The 18,818-nt window shown below is 39.5% G+C and overlaps 1 protein-coding gene across 2 annotated transcripts in view; it reads right to left on the bottom strand.

Moving 5' to 3' along the window:
- The window catches only part of LOC120435000 (tumor necrosis factor alpha-induced protein 2-like), a 74,478-nt gene that overhangs the window by 45,217 nt on the left and 10,443 nt on the right, over positions 1–18,818 (bottom strand). Inside the window, exon 5 of one of the 2 annotated variants that reach the window (XM_039603686.1) lies at positions 8,536–8,649. In XM_039603686.1, the coding sequence (XP_039459620.1) occupies positions 8,536–8,649 (114 nt within the window). Of the gene's footprint in view, positions 1–8,535; positions 8,650–13,494; positions 13,585–18,818 lie in introns of those variants that run through there. The other variant, XM_039603690.1, reaches the window with a different exon arrangement.

Below are 18,818 nucleotides of genomic sequence, written 5' to 3'. Positions count from 1 at the left end.
GGCCTTGTGCGGGTCTCTTACAATTTTTTGTGCTGATGTCACGATGTCATTGATAAACTGAAGACAAATGGATTGACAAATCAGTGGCAGTTTTAAGTTCCCAAAGCACTTTACACAGCAATGCACTTCCATCATTTTCAGATCCAGTTAAACTAACACCAGGAACCAAACCCAGTGCTTTACAATGTTAGTGACTAACCCAAGTGATTAAGCTACAGAACAGTGGGAGGATTTGAAACTGTGACTCTGATCTGACAGTAAATGAGTTTCTATAAATGACCCAAACAAAAATGATGGTCCTTTCTTTGTTTGTTAATCTTTTTCTCAAAGTTTCTCAAAGTCTTTTTCAGTTTGGTTAATATGTGCAGCAGGCTGGAAAATATTTGTCGGCACTTCTTTGGAAAGTTCTAAAGTGAACAACAGAGTAAATGTGATTTGGCACATTTTGTCCTCCTATGATCAAAACAATGTTACGTCATTACTTCACCACAACAATTTTTTATTGCACAGTTCTGATACAGCAATTTATTCAAAGCCTCTCATCATGGTCAACAATTAGAAGTATCATGGTCCTGAGTCTGGTGACTCAGTGTTTAAGATAAGATAAGATAAGAGGAATAAGATCTACAATATGTACAATAGAATACAAGTATACAGTAATACACAGTAGGATATTGCAAAATATAATATCAAATAACTATAACAAGTAACAATATAACTATATCCTGAGAAATACATAGCTTAGCTTAGCTATCAGTGCAGGTGATTCTAAAAGTGACATAGTATTGTGCAACGTGATAAAAGAGTAGCAGCATACGATAGGGAGATGAAACTAACATTCAATGAAAAACTGTTGGGTGATATTCCACGGTCTGAATGGAAACAGAATAGCTTTGTTATTAATCTTCAGGAAAATCACCTACAGAGTGAGGAAGAGTTGTACAGTTTTATTGCCACCGGCACAAAGGATTTCCTGTGGCGGTCAGTTCTGCATTTCGGTGCAATAAGTCTTTTGCTGCGTTGGCTCTGATGGTCCATCATGGAGGCGTGCATGGGGTGGGAGGGGTTATCCATGATACCAAGAAGCTTTTTTTAGCACTCTCCTCTGAGACACCTCCTCCAGGTTCTCCAGTCTGACACCCAGGACAGAACCAGCCTTTTTAATCAGCATTGGTGTTCTTGGTCCAGTCCAGTTTACAGTCCAAGTGTTCCCCCAGGTACCGGTAGTCTTCCACGATCTCTACATCAGCCCCTCTGATGGTGACAGGGGTAGGAGGAGGAGTATGCTTCCTAAAGTCCATGATCAGTTCCTTTGTCTTTGTGATGTTAATTTGTAGATGGTTTAGCTCACACCATTCAACAAAGCTGTCCACCACACTCCTGTACTCCTCCTCCTGTCCATCCCTGATACAGCCCACAATGGCAGAGTCATCAGAGAATTTCTGTAGATGGCATGACTGAGACTTGTACCTGAAGTCAGACGTGTAGAGGGTGAAGAGGAAGGGTGATAGGACCGTCCCCTGTGGCGCCCCCGTGCTGCTCAGGATGTTGTCCGAGCGGCAGCCCTTCAGCCGAACATGCTGTGGTCGACTTGTTAAATAGTCCGTGATCCAAGCTACCAGTGGGGCGTCCACCTGCATTTCTGTGAGCTTATTCCCCAGCAGTGATGGTCTGATCATGTGAAAAGCACTAGAGAAGTCAAAGAACATGATCCTCACAGTGCTCCCAACAATGTCCAGGTGAAAATAAGCCTGGTCCAGCAGGTAGATGATGGCATCCTCCACACCGATACGTGGGTTAAAAGCAAACTGCAGGGGGTCCAGCCAAGGCTCCACCAGCAGACGCAGATGTCTCAGGATGAGTCTCTCCAGCGTCTTCATGAAATGTGAAGTCAGAGCCACTGGCCTGTAGTCACCGAGGGTCGACGGGTTGATCTTTTTAGGGACAGGAACCTCTGCAGTTTCAGACTCATGTTGAAGATCCGATGTAGAACTCCAGACAGCTGGGAAGCACAGCACCTGAGGACCCTGGGACTGGCACCATCCGGGCCAGCAGCTTTACTGGGGTGGAGTCTGCCCAATTCCCTTTTGATGTCTACGGAACTTGGAAAGAAAAGCGTCTGGACTTCTTTAAGTTGCTTGAAGACGTTTCACCTCTCATCCGAGAAGCTTCTTCAGTTCTAAGAATCAAATGGTGGAGAGTCCCAGATTTAAACCCTTCCCTTTCCCTTTTGATGTCATCTTCTGAAAGGGACAGGGTGAGACAGGCTGAGGGGGCAGGAGAGGGGGGAGGAGAATGGAGTAGATGGAGAAGATGAGAAGAGCTGGGTGTGGAGACAGGAAATGCAGGGCCGTCGAACCTATTGAGGCGTAGATTAAGGTTGTTTACACTTTCAACGTCCCCATCCATCCCAACACCTCTCTTTTGTTTCAGGTCAGTAATGGCCCGCATTCCATTCCACACCTCCCTGGTGTTGTTTTCCTGCAGTTTGTTTTCCAGCCTCCTCCTGTAAGACTCTTTTCCCTCTGCAAGCTTGGCTTTCAGCTCCTTCTGCACCATTTTCAACTGATCTCTGTCACCGTTTCTGAAAGCTCTTTTTTTCTTGTTCAGAGTCACTTTGATGTTCTTGGTTACCCAGGGTTTATTGCTGGGGAAGCAAAGAATGATTCTTTTGGGAACCACAGTGTCCACACAGAAGTTGATGTAATCCGTAACACAGCCTGTGAGATTGTCAATATTGTCCTGATGAGACTCACAAAGAACATCCCAGTCCGTTGCCTCAAAGCATCCTTGCAGCGTCTCTTCCGACTCCCTTGTCCATGTTGTAACCGTTTTTATGGCTGCAAGTTGTCTCTGAAAGGCAGGTTTGTAAAGGGGCTGGAGGTGGACACGGTTGTGATCAGCCCTGCCCAGGGGACGGAGAGGGATGGAGGTGTATGCCTCAGTAGCATTGGCATAAAACAGGTCCAGTGTTTTATTGTCTCTGGTTTTGCAGTCCACATACTGCTTGAATGTGGGTAGAACAGTAGAGAGGTTCGCGTGGTTAAAATCACCCGTTACAGCCACAAACACAGAGGGGCTTCGATTCAGGAGATCCGCTGTCGCCGAGCTAATGACGTCATAAGCCTGCGCCGTGTTAGCGTCAGGGGCGATGTAAACAATGATGATAATGGCGAGGGAAAACTCTCGCGGTAAATAATATGGTCGAAGACCGACTGCTAACAGTTCAATGTGTTTAGGGTTATGAATATGCTTTGTTTCAGTTAAGTTCTGGTTATATCTTTTGGAGTTTTCTAGTTCTTTGGTTTTGCCTCCATGCCTCACCTGTGTTACACGTCCCTTGTCTAGTTTCCTGTCTAGCGTCTCCCCTGTCAGCCATGCCTTCTTGTCAAGTCCGTGTCTCGTGCCCGTGTCCTGTTTCCTGTTTTACTTTGACAGTCTTGCTTCCTTTGTTAATGTTTTCAATTTTGCTTCCTGTCCATCTCGTTATGTCAGATTAGTCCCAGCTGTTTTCCTAGTTGTGTCGTTAACGACCCTCTCTGTGTTTTCCTGTGTTCCTGATTAAGTTCTCCGTTTCTGGCATAGTTTCTAGTTTTTTTAGTTTTCCAGTCTGAGTTTCATGTTTCTAGCTTCCTGCTTAGTTTTTAACAGCACAATAAGCCGGCCTCCTTTAGTTAAATCTTTCGTTCGTGAGTCCTGTATTTGGGTGATTAATCCTGCATGCCACACAGCAAACCATCACAAGACGTAAACAAAATGCAAAACTCACTATAAGGACCCTAAAGTTAGCCACCACAAGTGATTCCTTTCATTTTGTGTTGATACATCTTTATTCAAGCTTTATAAAAGCATCGATTTCAGCCTCTTTTATATCAAGTTGTAGCAACTCTATGGCAACTCTACCTGGATGACATCATTGGCCACAGGACTGGCGTAGCAACCATCATCTCTTGTTGGCTCCTTTCCTTGATCCCACTCTTTCTTTGCTTCATTCAATACTCGGACAATAAACATTATCAGGTCGCTCTAAACACACAACAACACACAGCTGTCACTATTATATCTACAATATTCTATGAGCTATAATAAAACAAACTAAACCAAATATATACATATATCTTTTTTGAACAGCATCCTAAAGAAGTGCAAAGCAAGCTAAACGTATAACAACAAATCTTTTTTTACCTGTTGTTTGCTGAGGTACTTCTCCTCCAGAAGTTTCAGTAACTCATCAGGAAGCAGGTTTCCCAGCGCTTCAGTATTGATATTACTGGTCAGCTCAGGTTTTTCAAGGATTCTGGTACACAGAGCAGATAAACAAAGGTGTTTTCATAAACAGCCCAAGTTGTATTTAGTTTACTTGTCATTTGTCATTTCAGTTTAATTCACTTTAGTTCTACTTATATAGCGCCAAATCACTACAACAGTTGCCTCAAGGCACATTGTAAGATAAGATGCTACAATAACACAGAGAAAACTGCAACAATCAGATGACCCCCTATGATCAAACAGTAGGAAGGAAAAACTCCCTATTTACAGGAAAACAAGGCTCTGGGAGGGGCAGCCATCTGCCATGACCAGTTAAGGGTAAGGAGAGGAAGACAGGATCAGACATGTTGTGAAAGAGAGGTAGAGATTAATAATAACTCATGATTAAATGCAGAGTGGTTTAAAAACACAAAGAAAGTGAAAAGAGGTGAGTGCAAAAGAACCACTCATGGGGAAGGCCCCAGCAGCCTAGACCTACTGCAGCATAACTAAGGGATGATTCAAGGTCATCTGATCTAGCCGTATATGCTTTGACCAAAAAAAAAAAAAAGATTTAAGCCTAATCTTAAAAGTAGGGTGGCTGTCTTCTGATTCTGAAGAGGGGCGTGAAAGCTGAAGGCTCTCCTTCCCATTCTACTAAGTGCTCTATTGCTGTGATATGGTACTAAGACGTCTTTAAGAGTAGATGAGATCTGATTATTGAAGACCTTTAATGTGAGAAGAAAGATTTTAAATTTGATTCTGGATTCAACAGTTAGCCGATGAAGAGAAGCCAATATTCTGAACTGAATTCAAAATCCTGCTCCTTACATACAAGGTCTTAAATAATCAGGCCCCATCTTATTTTAATGACCTTGTGGTACCATATCACCCCATTAGAGCACTTTGCTCTCACACTGCACGCTTACTTGTGGTTCCTAGAGTATTTAAAAGTAGAATGGTAGGGAGAGCCTTCAGTTTTCAGGCCCCTCTTCTGTGGAACCAGCTTCCAGTTTGGATTCTGGAGACAGACACTATCTCTACTTTCAAGATTAGGCTTAAAACTTTCCTTTTTGGTAAAGCATATAGTTAGGGCTGGACCAGGTGACCCTGAATCCTTCCTTAGTTATGCTGCAATAGACGTAGGCTGCCGGGGGATTCCCATGATGCGTTGAGTTTTTCCTTTCCAGTCACCTTTCTCACTCACTATGTGTTAATAGACCTCTCTGCACTGAATCATATCTGTTATTAATCTCTGTCTCTCTTCCACAGCATGTCTTTATCCTGTTTTTCTCGCCCCAACCGGTCGCAGCAGATGGCCCCGCCCCTCCCTGAGCCTGGTTCTTCGGGAGGTTACTTCCTGTTAAAAGGGAGTTTTTCCTTCCCACTGTCGCCAAAGTGCTTGCTCATAGGGGGTCATATGATTGTTGGGTTTTTCTCTGTATGTATTATTGTACGATCTACTGTACAATATAAAGTGCCTTGAGGCAACTGCTGTTGTGATTTGGTGCTATATAAATAAAATTGAGTTGAATTGAATTGAATATGGAAGAAATATGATCTCTCTGTCTAGTCCCTGTAGGTACTCCTCCGGAAGCTTTTTGGATAAACTATAGAGTTTTCAGGGAGTTTTTAGGACAACATGACCACAATGAATTGGAATAGTCCATACTAGAAGTAATAAATGCATGAATTAGTTTTTCAGCATCAGTCCAAGACAAAATGTTTCTAATTTCTATGTATATTAAAGGGCATATCTTGGTCAATAATGACTCCAAGGTTCCTCACAGTGTTACTGAAGGCCAATTGATCCAGAGTCAAAATCTGGTTAAATGCCATATTTATAAAATTTTCAGGGCCGAGTACAATAACCTCAGTTTTATCTGAATTTAGAAGCAGGAAATTAGAGGTCATCCATGTCTTTAAATCTTTCTGTTTAACTAATTGTTGTGTGTCTGTATAGCTACTATACTATCCAATTAAGCATGTATAATGCAAACAAAATTAGTCCCAGCTAAGAACCCTGTTGAACTCCATAATTAACCTTAATGTGTGAAGAAAACTCTACATTAACATGAACAATTTGGAGTCTATTAGATAAATATTATTTAAACCACTGCAGCATAGTACCTCTAATACAAACAACATTACCTAATTGCTGTGATAAAATATTATGGTCAATAGTATCAAAATTTAACATAGCACATTAAGCCACCAGAAATGAATCAGAATCAGAATACTTAGGAAATTTAGTAAAATGGTTGCTCAATGTACTGAAATCAGCATGGTGGCACAGTGATTAGCACTGCTGCCTCACAGCAAGAAGGTCCTGAGTTCAATTCCACCTGGCCGGGTCCTTTCTGTGTGGAGTTTGCATGGTCTCCCCATGTTTACCTGGGTTCTCTCTGGATACTTCAGCTTCCTCCCACAGTCCAAAGACATGCAGTTAGTGGGGTTAGGTTAATTGGTGATTCAAAATTGCCCATGGGTGTGAATGTGAGTGCGAATGGTTGTCTGTCTCTATGTGTTAGCCCTGTGACAGACTGGCGACCTGTCCAGGATGTACCCTGCGTCCCTCACTATGGTAGCTGGGATAGGCTCCACCCCCGGAAGCAAAAGAGAATGGATGGGATGGATGAAAGCCACCAAAAATTTGCAGTTAAAACACAGGTGTATAGCTATTGGTCCATGTATTTGTATTCACTGTCTATTTGTAATTGCTCAGGTATTTATTACTCAGGAATAAATAAAGGACATCCCAGCATAAAAATAATATGCTACTTCAAACAAAAACTTATGGCTTACTCTGGATAAGATTCCTTCACCCATAGCAGGAGGAAACTGCAGTCCTTGTCATCCACAGAACCAACAATCTTTCTGAGCCTGGCCTTGAAAGTTTGATGGTACTGTCTTGCATAAAAGTTACAGATGTCCATCTCTGGTGGGTAGCAGTTCTTCACCACCTCCACCACCCACTGCAGGTCTTCCTTCAGCTTCCTGCCCATGGACCGGATAGTTGCCTGGATAGTTGACTGGTTCACCTGGTCACCAGTGGGGCTTGATTGGTTATCCATACGCCCATTTACTAATTTTTGAAGCACTTCGTCATGGTGCTTCTTCCACTCACTGGGCCTCCAGGCTGGTGGAGTCTGGCATCTTTGTTTCCACAGCTGGTCCTGCTCTTCCTCAAGGTTGATGGCTTTCACTGCAGATTTCAAAGCAGACACCTCTTCCTCACTGCTGAGAGAAAGACTCTGCTGCAGAGTCTGCCATACACGCTCTTCAAGGGCTTTATGGCCTGCAGCAAGCTTTTCTACTGCTTCCTTGTTAGCCTCAGCTGTCTCCCAAAACAGATGTTTCTCCCTGTCTATCAGTTGCTGAGTGGCCTCACAAAAGGCTTGAATTTCAAGGTATTCCTCAAAGGTAGGAGTCACTGGTGGACAAAAACAAAGACAAATGTTTTTAAATTATTAGCACTATTTTATAGATGAATCATCCAGGCTCTGTGAAACTGCATTGATGCTTTCTCAAGTTTTCAGTCCTAAACATGAAACAGGTCAGAAGAAGAGTTAATAGCAGTTATTATTTTTTTTGTTCCACAATTTTACTGTGGAAAAAACTTACTTATAACATGTTTCCGACTGCAGCTTTGGACCTCTGACCTTTATAACTATTTAAAGACATATCCATTTTAATACATGTCCAATGTTTCCAAATTAATTATTTTTTTGGAAAAAAATAAACTGAGCAAAACAATTTTTCTCTTCATATTTATTTCAAACATTGAAACAAATCTTTTTAAAAATGGGAATGAACAAATAAAAAATATTTGTACATCCCATCTTTTTCGTCCATCAAGGGTGATTTATCCTCGTCCCTTTTCTGTTTTAAAGAAAACATTCTCTTAGAAGTATTGTTGGGATCTGAACCAAAAAAGTACACAGTTTAATGAAGTTTGAATAACAGACTGCAGAGATGATTTCAATCTTTTGTGATTTGTATGCAATAAAGATTGACGATGTATACTCTAATAAGATTGTCTTTTATGTGTTATTGTTCTGCCCAATGAGGTTGCAATTTGGCATCAGGTTGATGTTTAAAGGTGCACAGTGACAGGAAATAAAAATACACATCAAATGCACTGCACCTAGCAGCTCTGTTTTGAAAATTTGAGTAGAAAGGAGATATATTTGCATTAAAAAGTAAAAGCAAAAAGTTAAAAGGAATACTTAAATAAAGCAATGAAAATTAAAAATAAATACACTAAACAGTATTTGTACTTCCCACCTTTTTCTTCCTTCAAGTCTTCAGAGGGGAGTGTATCCACTTCCTTTTTCCGTCTCCAAGGAAAGGACTCTCTCAGTCTATTAAATGTATTATCAAACCTCGGCATACTGGGATCTAAAAAAGAAAAGCACGCAGTTTAATGTAGTTTGAATAACAGACTGCAGACATGATTTCTGGTCTTTTGTTTTCTCCACTTTCCACAGACAAGCATCAGCAGTGCTTTTTGTTTTGAACTCAGTGCCAAAAAAATTGTTGTTGTTTTGTTGTCCACTAAAATGACCACTGCAGAGAACATTTTAATAAACATTTTACAAAGAAAAAATCATGTGCACATTTTAGTCACTTTGGTTTGTTCTTTTACGATTGTATAATCTTAATGGGCCATCTACTTTATTGTTTTAATTGACTTTCCTACCACTGCTATGCTGATGACAAACAGTTTTACTTTTATGTCAAACCCAGCAACCTTAACAATCACTGTGTGGCAGGGCTGGTGCTGAGGCTGCAGTGATGCAAATGCTGTAGCAGTCTGTCAAAGTGAAGAGAAAACTGAGTGTAAAAGCGAAACTTTCGATTTACCGGTCGATCTTTGTCCCCACCCTCACTTATGGTCACCGAAAGAACGAGATCACAGATACAAATGAGCTGTCTCCAGAGGATGGCTGGCCTCTCCCTTAGAGATAATGTAAGGCATTCAGCCATGCAGGAGGGGCTCAGAGTAGAGTTGCTGCTCCGCCACATTAAAAGAAGCCAGTTGAGGTGGTTTGGGCATCTGACAAGGATGCCTCCTGGGCACCTTCTGGGTGAGGTGTTTTGGGCATGTCAGACCGGGAGGAGGCCCCTCTATCTCTCGGCTGGCCTGAGAAAACCTTGGTGTTCCCCCGGACAAGCAAGAGGAGGTGGCTGGAGAGAGGGAGGTCTGGGCTTCTCTGCTAAGGATGCTGCCTCCATGACCCCATGTTTTTGACAGTGTTTGTGTGCATGTTGTACATCATTCTGGCTGCAAACATAGTAGCTTGAAAAGTTTGGAATGAATTTTGAAACTGTAGAGTGAGGTCATGTTAACTATTTATTCAAATTTGCCTCACATCCACTGAGATCTTCAATAACAACTTAAAATGTGTTTATTTGTCAGGAATTGACAAAAAAAAACTTAGAAACTATGATTTTTAGTCTTGTGTGCATTATTTCTCACTGCCAGTGTTTGTACTGACAACATAAAGGTATATAGGTGATGATATATACGGACAAGTAAATATGACATTAGTTTGTATTCAAATATCATGTTTTACAAGTTAACCCTAAAATGCATTATATCTTTAAAGAAAGTTAGTTAGAAATACAGGTGGGTAAAAAAACGATATCCAAACTCAAAGCGATTTGAATTTAAATAATCCGATACTGATTCATTATTAAATCCTTAAATCAACTTTTAAATATAAATGTATTTTTCCAGGAATGTCAGAGTCTCAAATAAAAGCTCTCAAACCATTTCAACAACCACAAAACAGATAAAACTCCAAACGATAAAAGCACAGGTAAACCGATTCCACAAAAGATGGAACACAAAGCGTGGATCCTTCTCAGAGTACTTCAAGACCAATTTTCCACCAGAAATCTCTGTTTTCTGCCTCATTCGCTTGCTTATTACGCACCAGTCTACAGCTGTGTACGGTGTTGTCTGATGCTTTGTTCACCAAAAATGACCTCCAACAAGAAAGCCTAATTTCTGCTAGTCTCACTAGTGTCAGTTTTATTTTTATACCTAGATAGTTTACACAACCTTGGGCACGTCATTTTTCAGCAGGAACCTCAGAAAAACCCCGGGGGCTTAACAGAATAAATACAAAGTGAAATATTGTAACTGCTTTAGGATCTGTTCATAATTTGCAAATAAATATTTTTAATTTACAAGGTTTAGAGGGTTCTTTTGACAGTACATATCCAAGTCACATGATCATAAGTATAATATTTCTGACTGAGTCAAAATCTAATCGAATCAAAATGAATCATTTGCAGAAATCAGTGACAATACCCAGTCTTATTTAGAAATATACTGTAGTATAATATTTTATAATTAGCTCATGTTGATCATGTCCAGTTATTACAAATCAATATCTATTATCCATTACCTGCTCCAACATTATGTTTGTGTCAAAGTAAATCTGTTATCTTTATCTGATTTTTACTGCACTACAAATTTCTTGTAGGACATTTAAAAAGAAGAAAAGAAAACTAAATAAATATATACAAATTACAATACTGTTCTCTTAAAAGTAAACAGAGTGAGCTGCCGTGTGGAGCTTCGTGAATGCATGTCTCCTATAATCAAACATCACTGTTGGACATGGGAGACACATTTCTGCACCTACAGTTTCTAAATGTAATGGTGCCTGCTTTCAGTCAGATTGATAGATTTCTTTTTTTTGCTTTGCTTTCCCCACACAACTTCTCCTTCCACCTGCACATACTGTGTATACAGTAGCACCCACATCTCAGAGGAATGACTTCACACAGGCTTTCATGTGGGTCCTCTAGGGAAATAAATGCAACCCTCACTCTGAAAAAGCTGGGAAACACTCATAATGTGAATGAAGATTTTAGGCATAGAAAACAGAAGACATATCAAATGTGAGCAACATGTCCTAAAGTTGGGAAAGGCAGCAAAGTAAGTGGTACTAACAAGAAACAGCTGGAGGAAAATTTTGCAACTGGTCAGATTAATCCCCACAGGTCAGTAACATGATTGGGTATGAAAAGAGCATCTTAGGGAGACGGAGGTGCAGCAATCTGCAAAAGAAAATCTAAAAATAATGGAACATTTCACAACAATGTTCCTCAATGTGAAACTGTAAAGACTTTGAATACACTGTTCCAAAAAATAGTAATGTCAAAGTATCTTACTGTATATTTTACAGTTTTGTACTGTCTTTCTAGGATATCATTAAATTTACATAAGTAGACTGTGATCTTACATGTCAAAGGTAAAATAACATAACATCACTGTAAATATAGTAAAACACAATTTACTTGTTTTTTAAATATATTTTTTGTACATATGCATATTTAGATTGTAAAAATACATCCAGAAATGTATCATAATTTCACGAATATTCGTCTGTTATGTGAGAGAATGATCTGTTAAATTCAAATGTAATACTATGGAAAAATATATAAAATGATTGAAAATGAATGAGAATAATCAATAATTAAAGGAGTATTTGAATTATAATTTTGCTGAAAATTTCATGTCACCTAGGTCTGATTCAATAATTCAGAGGTAACAAGTGAAAATATAATTAATAGGAATAAAAACTAAACAGCTAGTTGGGGGAACAGCTAGTTCTCTCCCATCATGCCTTGGGACATGTGCTGCTGTTTAGATGTTCTTGTTTTATTGTTTATGGTTATGGTACTTTTAACTGTTATCTTGAATGTTGTGTTTATGCTGTGGTGCAGAGTCACTGACAGTTGTTGTTTTGTAGAGAGAGTGCTGTACCATGAGTGACTTCTGTTGTGCTGTTGTTGAACCTTGAGGCACACTATAACAAAGGTGAGTATTGTAATAAAGAGCTCCCCTTACCAGCTTGGGGTTAAATAACAAGCTCAATCTTTCTCTGTGAGAATTTTTTGTTAAGAAATCTCTGCATGCCACAATATAAAACATTGCATAGCCACACTGTGCTAATTATATATTTTAAAAAGAAATGTAGAGGTAGGAATCGTAATTAATATAAATCATAAAGTATTCACAACATTCTTGAACAGAAAAAGCCCTCTGCACCTGGGGTGAGGGTGTGGCCATGAAAACAATGTGACGTTCTATTGGATGTTGGGACACATAATAACATGACGCTAGGCATCGGCCAATGAATGTGAACTAACAACCACAAGGTCACGGGTATGGCTGCACTGTAGGAAAAAATCCTAATATGAAGGTATTTTACTGTGCATTTTACAGTTTTGTTCTGTTCTTCTAGAATATCATTAAAGTTACGTAAATAAACTGTGACTTCACATTTCAAATGTAAATTAACGTAATGTAATGTAATAAAACATAATGTTCTTGTTTTTTAAATGTATCTGTCTGTACATATGCATATTTAGATTGTTAAAATACATTCACAAATGTATCATGATTTCACAAATATCTGTCCGTTATTTGAAAGATTGAACTGTTGAATTCAAATGTAATGCTATGGTAAAGTATATAACATGATTCCTATAAGCTTGTGTTACATCACATAAGTATTATTATCACTGGTATTTAGGGCGATCGTGGCTCAAGGGTTGGCAGTTCACCTTGTGTTCAGAAGGTTGCCGGTTCGAGCCCCGGCTCGGACACTCTCGATCGTTGTGTCTGTGGTCAAGACTCTTCACCTACCGCCTACTGGCGATGGCCAGAGGGGCCGATGGTGCGATATACCAGCCTCGCCTCTGTCCCAGGGCATGCAATCCATTATTATTTAAACCAACTGTTAACTGTATATTTCTGTACATTTAAGTATTATTATTCATATTGCCGCATTCATTGACCTTGTTTATAGGTAATGTCATTGTTTGATCACGTTAAAATGTTCCTAATTTAATGTCTAAAAGCACTTGGAAAAGGCAGAATCCCATGTAAAATTAGCGCAACAAACTCTATTTTCATTACTGAAAACGACCGTATTTTTATGGGACAGTTATTTTCTGTTATTTTACGGTCGTATTTTGGCGCCCTAGCTGCCGGAATATCACCGTTTTTTCAAGATGTTTTTTCTAACAGTGTATCTCATCATCTACAGTACATCATCAAAAGGTTCAAAGAATCTGAAGAAATCTTTTGGTGCGAGGCACCAGGCCAATAATCAATAATGGACACTCAGTCCTCTGGACTAAACAAGAGAGAGACCATCTAGCTTGCCATCAGTGCTTACATTTGACAGGAGATTTTATGAAAACCCCAATGGTACTCACTGGGTGACGGAGGTTGTGGTGAAGCCGCAGAATCTAACATCTTTGCAGGTTCATCTGATTCTGGTGATAACTTGGATTCCTTGTCACCAGGTGATGGTGGATTCTTCCGTGTTGGAAGCAGGAGGCTCCTTCTAAACTTCTCCATCATGCTCACATTTATGCCACCATCAGTCGACGTCTTCTCATCGCTCTTGATGGATCCATTGCCTTTGGTGGACACCGGGTCATTGCCGGGGTTCTCAGTGGACTTGTCCATCATTTGTGACATTTTATTTCATTATCTACCCGAATGTGAAAATGTAATAAATACTCAAGTAAAGTAATGAAGCATTTGTATTTTGTTACTTCTTATCTGGATTTTAATAATAGTTATAGTAATTTGTGAGAAAGTGCCTCAATGAACAAAATCTTACATAATAAACACAGTATAAGTACCAGTGGCGGTCCTAGACTGTTTGGCGCCCTGGGCGAACACTCCCTCTGCCCCCCCCCTCCCCACACACACACACACACACACACACACACACACAACACGCACACATATGAAGAGAGAGAGTATGCATAGTATGGAAACGCCTACTAAACACATAATTCGTCATACAATGAGAACAGGACAAATCAACAATTGACACTGACTAATTAATATTATATTATTGCATATATTGTTTGGAGTTTAGTCTGTTACTGTTACTATTTTACCATTTTTCTTGGAGGAACTGTAACCCACATAATTTCCTTAGGGATTAATAAAGTATTCTGATTCTGAATGTTTTAGGATACATGACCTGCCATTATCCAATGTCACATCTGCTTACCTGTATCTTTTGCTCGTTTCTCCTTCTAGGAGCCATAATTAAATGTATTGAATTTTAATGATCACTGGGTTTTCATTTGTTTGGTTGCTATGGTGAGTCACGTGGGTGCTAGCGGTGACATTAAGAGGGCGTTGTCAGTCTGTCTTTCACTTGTTTGATTTTGACAGAGAGGAGGGCTGGTAGCCGTAGTTTTGTTGACCTGATTAGAGCCTGTGATGTTTTAAGAGTTTGAATCGTGAGCCGATCACATTGCTCTGTAAACTTTTCAAGCATTTTAATAAACAAGCAAGCAATTCCACCTGTCGCATTATTGCGTAAAGTTGACAGCGCGTCAGGCAAATAGACAGGCTCAGTCCCCGGCCTCTAGCGACTGTGGAAGTCGCTACACTCCTCCTCTTTTCTCTTTTTTTAAACTTTAAAAAAGTGTGACACTTTAAATCAACAAAATATAAAATATACATTTTAAATTGTTATTGATCCCTTTACCCCGAGTCCTAAAGTGTATATTTATTTTTTTACTCTTAAATATTTATTGTTCGTTTACTTGCACTGCTGTAACTGGAGCCTCGTCGTCTCCTCTCTCTATATACTGGACTGTATGTAGCGGAGATGACAATAAAGTTTACTTTGACTTCAGCAGCGAGCAGGCGCACCGAGGGCTCTCGCGCTCACTTTTTGTGTATAGAATTTTGAAAAAACATCGGTGCAAATTATAAGTCTGTATCATAATGTCTGGTGTTTTCGTGTTTTGTTGGTTTGTTTTTATTTTGTTTTATTTTGCGAGTTGGTAATTAAACGCTGCTCCAGCCAGCCAGAGGATCCCCCGCCGCCCCGCCCTCTCCTCCCTGCGCTGCAAGTAGCGGGCGCACCTCGCAAACGGAGGGCGTCCTTACTTCCAGCAAATGGGCGATAGAAAACCGATCGGTGCCTATGCCATCCCCAATATGCGCTGGCATGATGTCGGGGCAGCAATTTTTTTTTTTTTGCCGATGCCCGTGATGCCGCCCCCCACCACGATGCCGCCCCGGGCAACCGCCCGTGTCGCCCGTATCTAAAACCGCTACTGATAAGTACTGTATAAAGAACCAGTTTATTAACTTAGCAATTCATTGTGGCTTTCACCAGGATCATCATAAAACTATAATACAAATAACATTTTATATTGGATAGATTGGAGTAGAAAAACAGAGAACAACATGTTGTTTGTAATTTGGGAACATTTAATGTCATCTCTCAAGTCTTGGACTTTCAAATACTGTTTATCTGCTGTTGATCGTGTATGCAAACCGTAGCTAGTTGCAGTAAAGAGAAAAAAGATGTACTTACCTCGGGTTTCGCACTGGTAATAGAACTTCAGCAGTTTCTTCCCGCTTCACCTGCTTCGGTTCCTAGTTGAGGGTTGGCAAGAGGGTGTGACGGAGGCTCGCGATGGGGGCGCATTTACAATGGGCAACGTCACTTTCTTTGAGAAAGCCATACATAAGTAAGCGTTTAAAGAGCGGGCGGACAAACGAGGGGCAAAAGCAAGAATGTCACGCTCCCAGAAACAAGAAAGTTTCCAGTCATCCAGTCTGAGCTGTGATTAGAGTCAGAGCACCTTACAGGCGTGTTTTGTTTTCATGGTCAAATGTATACTTTACAGGTGATGAAAGATGCTCTCATATTGTACATAAAAGGACATCAATGAAGTCGCAGCATTATTTCTGTTGCATAACCTTTGACAGTGTTGCAGTGGGTACTGAAGAAAGAAATACAACAATAGGTGTCAAAAATGGTAAAATCTCTCGAAACCAGTGTGTTGTACTTCTGAGACTTTTTTAGTTTTTTAGAGATGTAAAGAAGGGAAACTGTGCAATATATCACAACAGGAGAAATGAGAGAAAATACCTCTCATGCTGGTCACCACTGATATACATGCGGATAATTGAGCTCAAGTAATAATGAAATCAAATGCAGCGTGATCTCAGGCCACTAGAGGGCAATGAGTGCTACATTTGTTTCAGGCAAAAAAAAAAACCTGTTGATTGAGTCTTCGTGCCTACATTTTTATGGTATATGAAAAATTGAGAAAAACTTTATATTTAAGAAAGTATTTTTTACAGAACTGAGAAAAAACTCATAAATATCTGTTTCAGTATTATTTATAACGTGTTTTCTATGTTAGGCAGGTAAATGTACACAAGTTGTGTAATGTGTAAGAACAATAATAATAATAATAATAATAATAATAATAATAATAATAATAATAATAATGATAATACACATAAATATACATTTACCTGAAAAATGAATTTACTTCCGTTATACGTCTGGTTTCCTTTACAAAATAACACACATGAGCGTTTAACATAATATATATTTTTGATGTGAAATATATCATGTTTCTGTGTCTGATGTCAAACACAACAAATATGACAGGACAAAGGGTAATATTTTAAACAGTGTACTTTATTACTTCACTGTAAACATGATATTGCCATTTATCTTCTGGTATAAATATAAGAATAAAGAATTATTCTATACTAACTTGCACAAACCAAGAAACAAGCATAAATTACTGCAGAAATTCTGACTTTTTTCAGTGGATGTGTACATTTTTTAAAAGCAGTACCTTATATTATAGTATCATATTATAGTATAGTATTATTTACAAAACTGAGAAAAACTAATGGATAATATCAAAATGAAAACTTCACTATTCACTCAAGGGTTACATGTGAAACAATGTTCCAACGCTTCAGAATATTATTTATCCATGATACAAGACTTGGTTTCTGTGATTTCAGCAGTATCTAATACAGTAATAGGAGAATAGGAAACACTGAGCTGGCCCTGCACTTCCAGTAGAGTTATTATTATCCAGGGTCATAAATGTTGCTGTGGCATAAAGCATGTGTGTCTCAGTCCACCATGGCATAAAACTCTCATCTTAAATATACAGAGTTTACAACAAGGTGCAAACATGAGGTTACACTGAAGAACAAGAAGGTCAGATTAGACTTTGCCAGAAAACATCTAACAGACTTCGCACAGTTCTCAAAAAATTATATTTCAAAAGATGAAACCAAGATTAACTTGTACTAGAAACATGGGAAGAGAAAATCAGGAGAGGGAGAGAAACAGCTTGTGATCCATTTCACTACCACATTACCTGTGAAACATGGGGAGACAATGGGCCTCATTTACTAATACAGTACATAAACAAGTCCACACAAAAAATTACTGTTAGATTTGTGAAACGTGCGTGCCAGCCTATTTTGATGTTACCAATGTGCGTATGCTAGTAAGTCAAAAGCATTTAGAACAAACATGCACATTTCCTCGCTCCCATTTCTCTGTGTACGAAACTATGTTTACCTCCAAGTGAAGCAGAGCACAGGGTGATGATGTTTTAAGAGAGAAGCCTGCACCTCTAAGACAAAAAATAAGGAGAAAGTTTGACTGTACAAAATGGAATAACAGATAACACATAAGTGATGATCTTTCAAAAATAATAAATAAGTAAATAAAAAGCAACACTTAGGCAGATTATCATTTCCCCTGAGACACAACAAAAAGTCTGAAAACTGGCTGCCAGTGTAACCCGACCACTGGTATTGATTTAGATGCGACTGCTGATAGTAGCAGCAGGAGGATTTCTGAGGTGTACATGGATACATGCACTTATTCAGCCAAATGCTGCAAAACTCACATGATAGACTTTTTGATGTGAATACATTTCTCAAGTGTGTTATCATGTTTCATTATCATCTGTCACTGTCCTGTCCTCTAGCTTTTGGTTCCTGTGACCCTCATGTTTAGTATAGGCTTAGTTCTGTCATGTTTATTTTCTTGCTCCTCATGCTGCCGTTTGTTACGCCTGTGTCTCTGGTTCATCTTTCCTCTGTTCCCAGGTCTGTCATGTTTCCACGTCTTAGTGTGTAGTCGGCATCATTGTGAACTGTCTCATGTTTTCTGTTTTACTTTGGCGAGTCTTGTGTCCTGTTTTCAGTGTTTTGTCACGTTGTCTTGTGTGTATATTTAGTGTGTTAACCTCTGTTCCTCGTCAGAGCGTCTGTATCACCCCCTGTTCATCTTTTCCTGCGTTCCTCTACCTGTGTTTCCAGTTTTCAGGTTTCCTCATTCTTTCTTTCAGGTTTCATGTTAGCTTCTCCCAGTCTAGGTTTTGTTAGTGTCCCTCGCTAGTGACTGTTCCCCTCACTAGTTGCTTTTCTAGTGCTAATCAAGGCTCGTCTTCAATTTAAACATTCTCCTGCATCTATTTCTTGGGTCCACATCTCTCGTCTCCACACGGTTTGCCTCACAAATCGTGACATCGTCTTTTAGAGACAAATCTAACATATTAAAAGATACAGAGTCATTAAATTCTAAAGTACTGTAGCATCATGCAAAGAGCACATTTCACAATACAACACAAAATGCAAAAATGCAGAGAGGAAAAGATTGTCTCCTGCAATCTGGTCACATGTGGACACACACAGTCTGATGTTTGTTATTAGCATAGTACCA

Source organism: Oreochromis aureus, linkage group 19, assembly GCF_013358895.1.
Source record: "Oreochromis aureus strain Israel breed Guangdong linkage group 19, ZZ_aureus, whole genome shotgun sequence".
Classification (NCBI taxonomy): Eukaryota; Metazoa; Chordata; class Actinopteri; order Cichliformes; family Cichlidae; genus Oreochromis; species Oreochromis aureus.
This window is presented reverse-complemented; position numbering and strand designations above follow the sequence as displayed.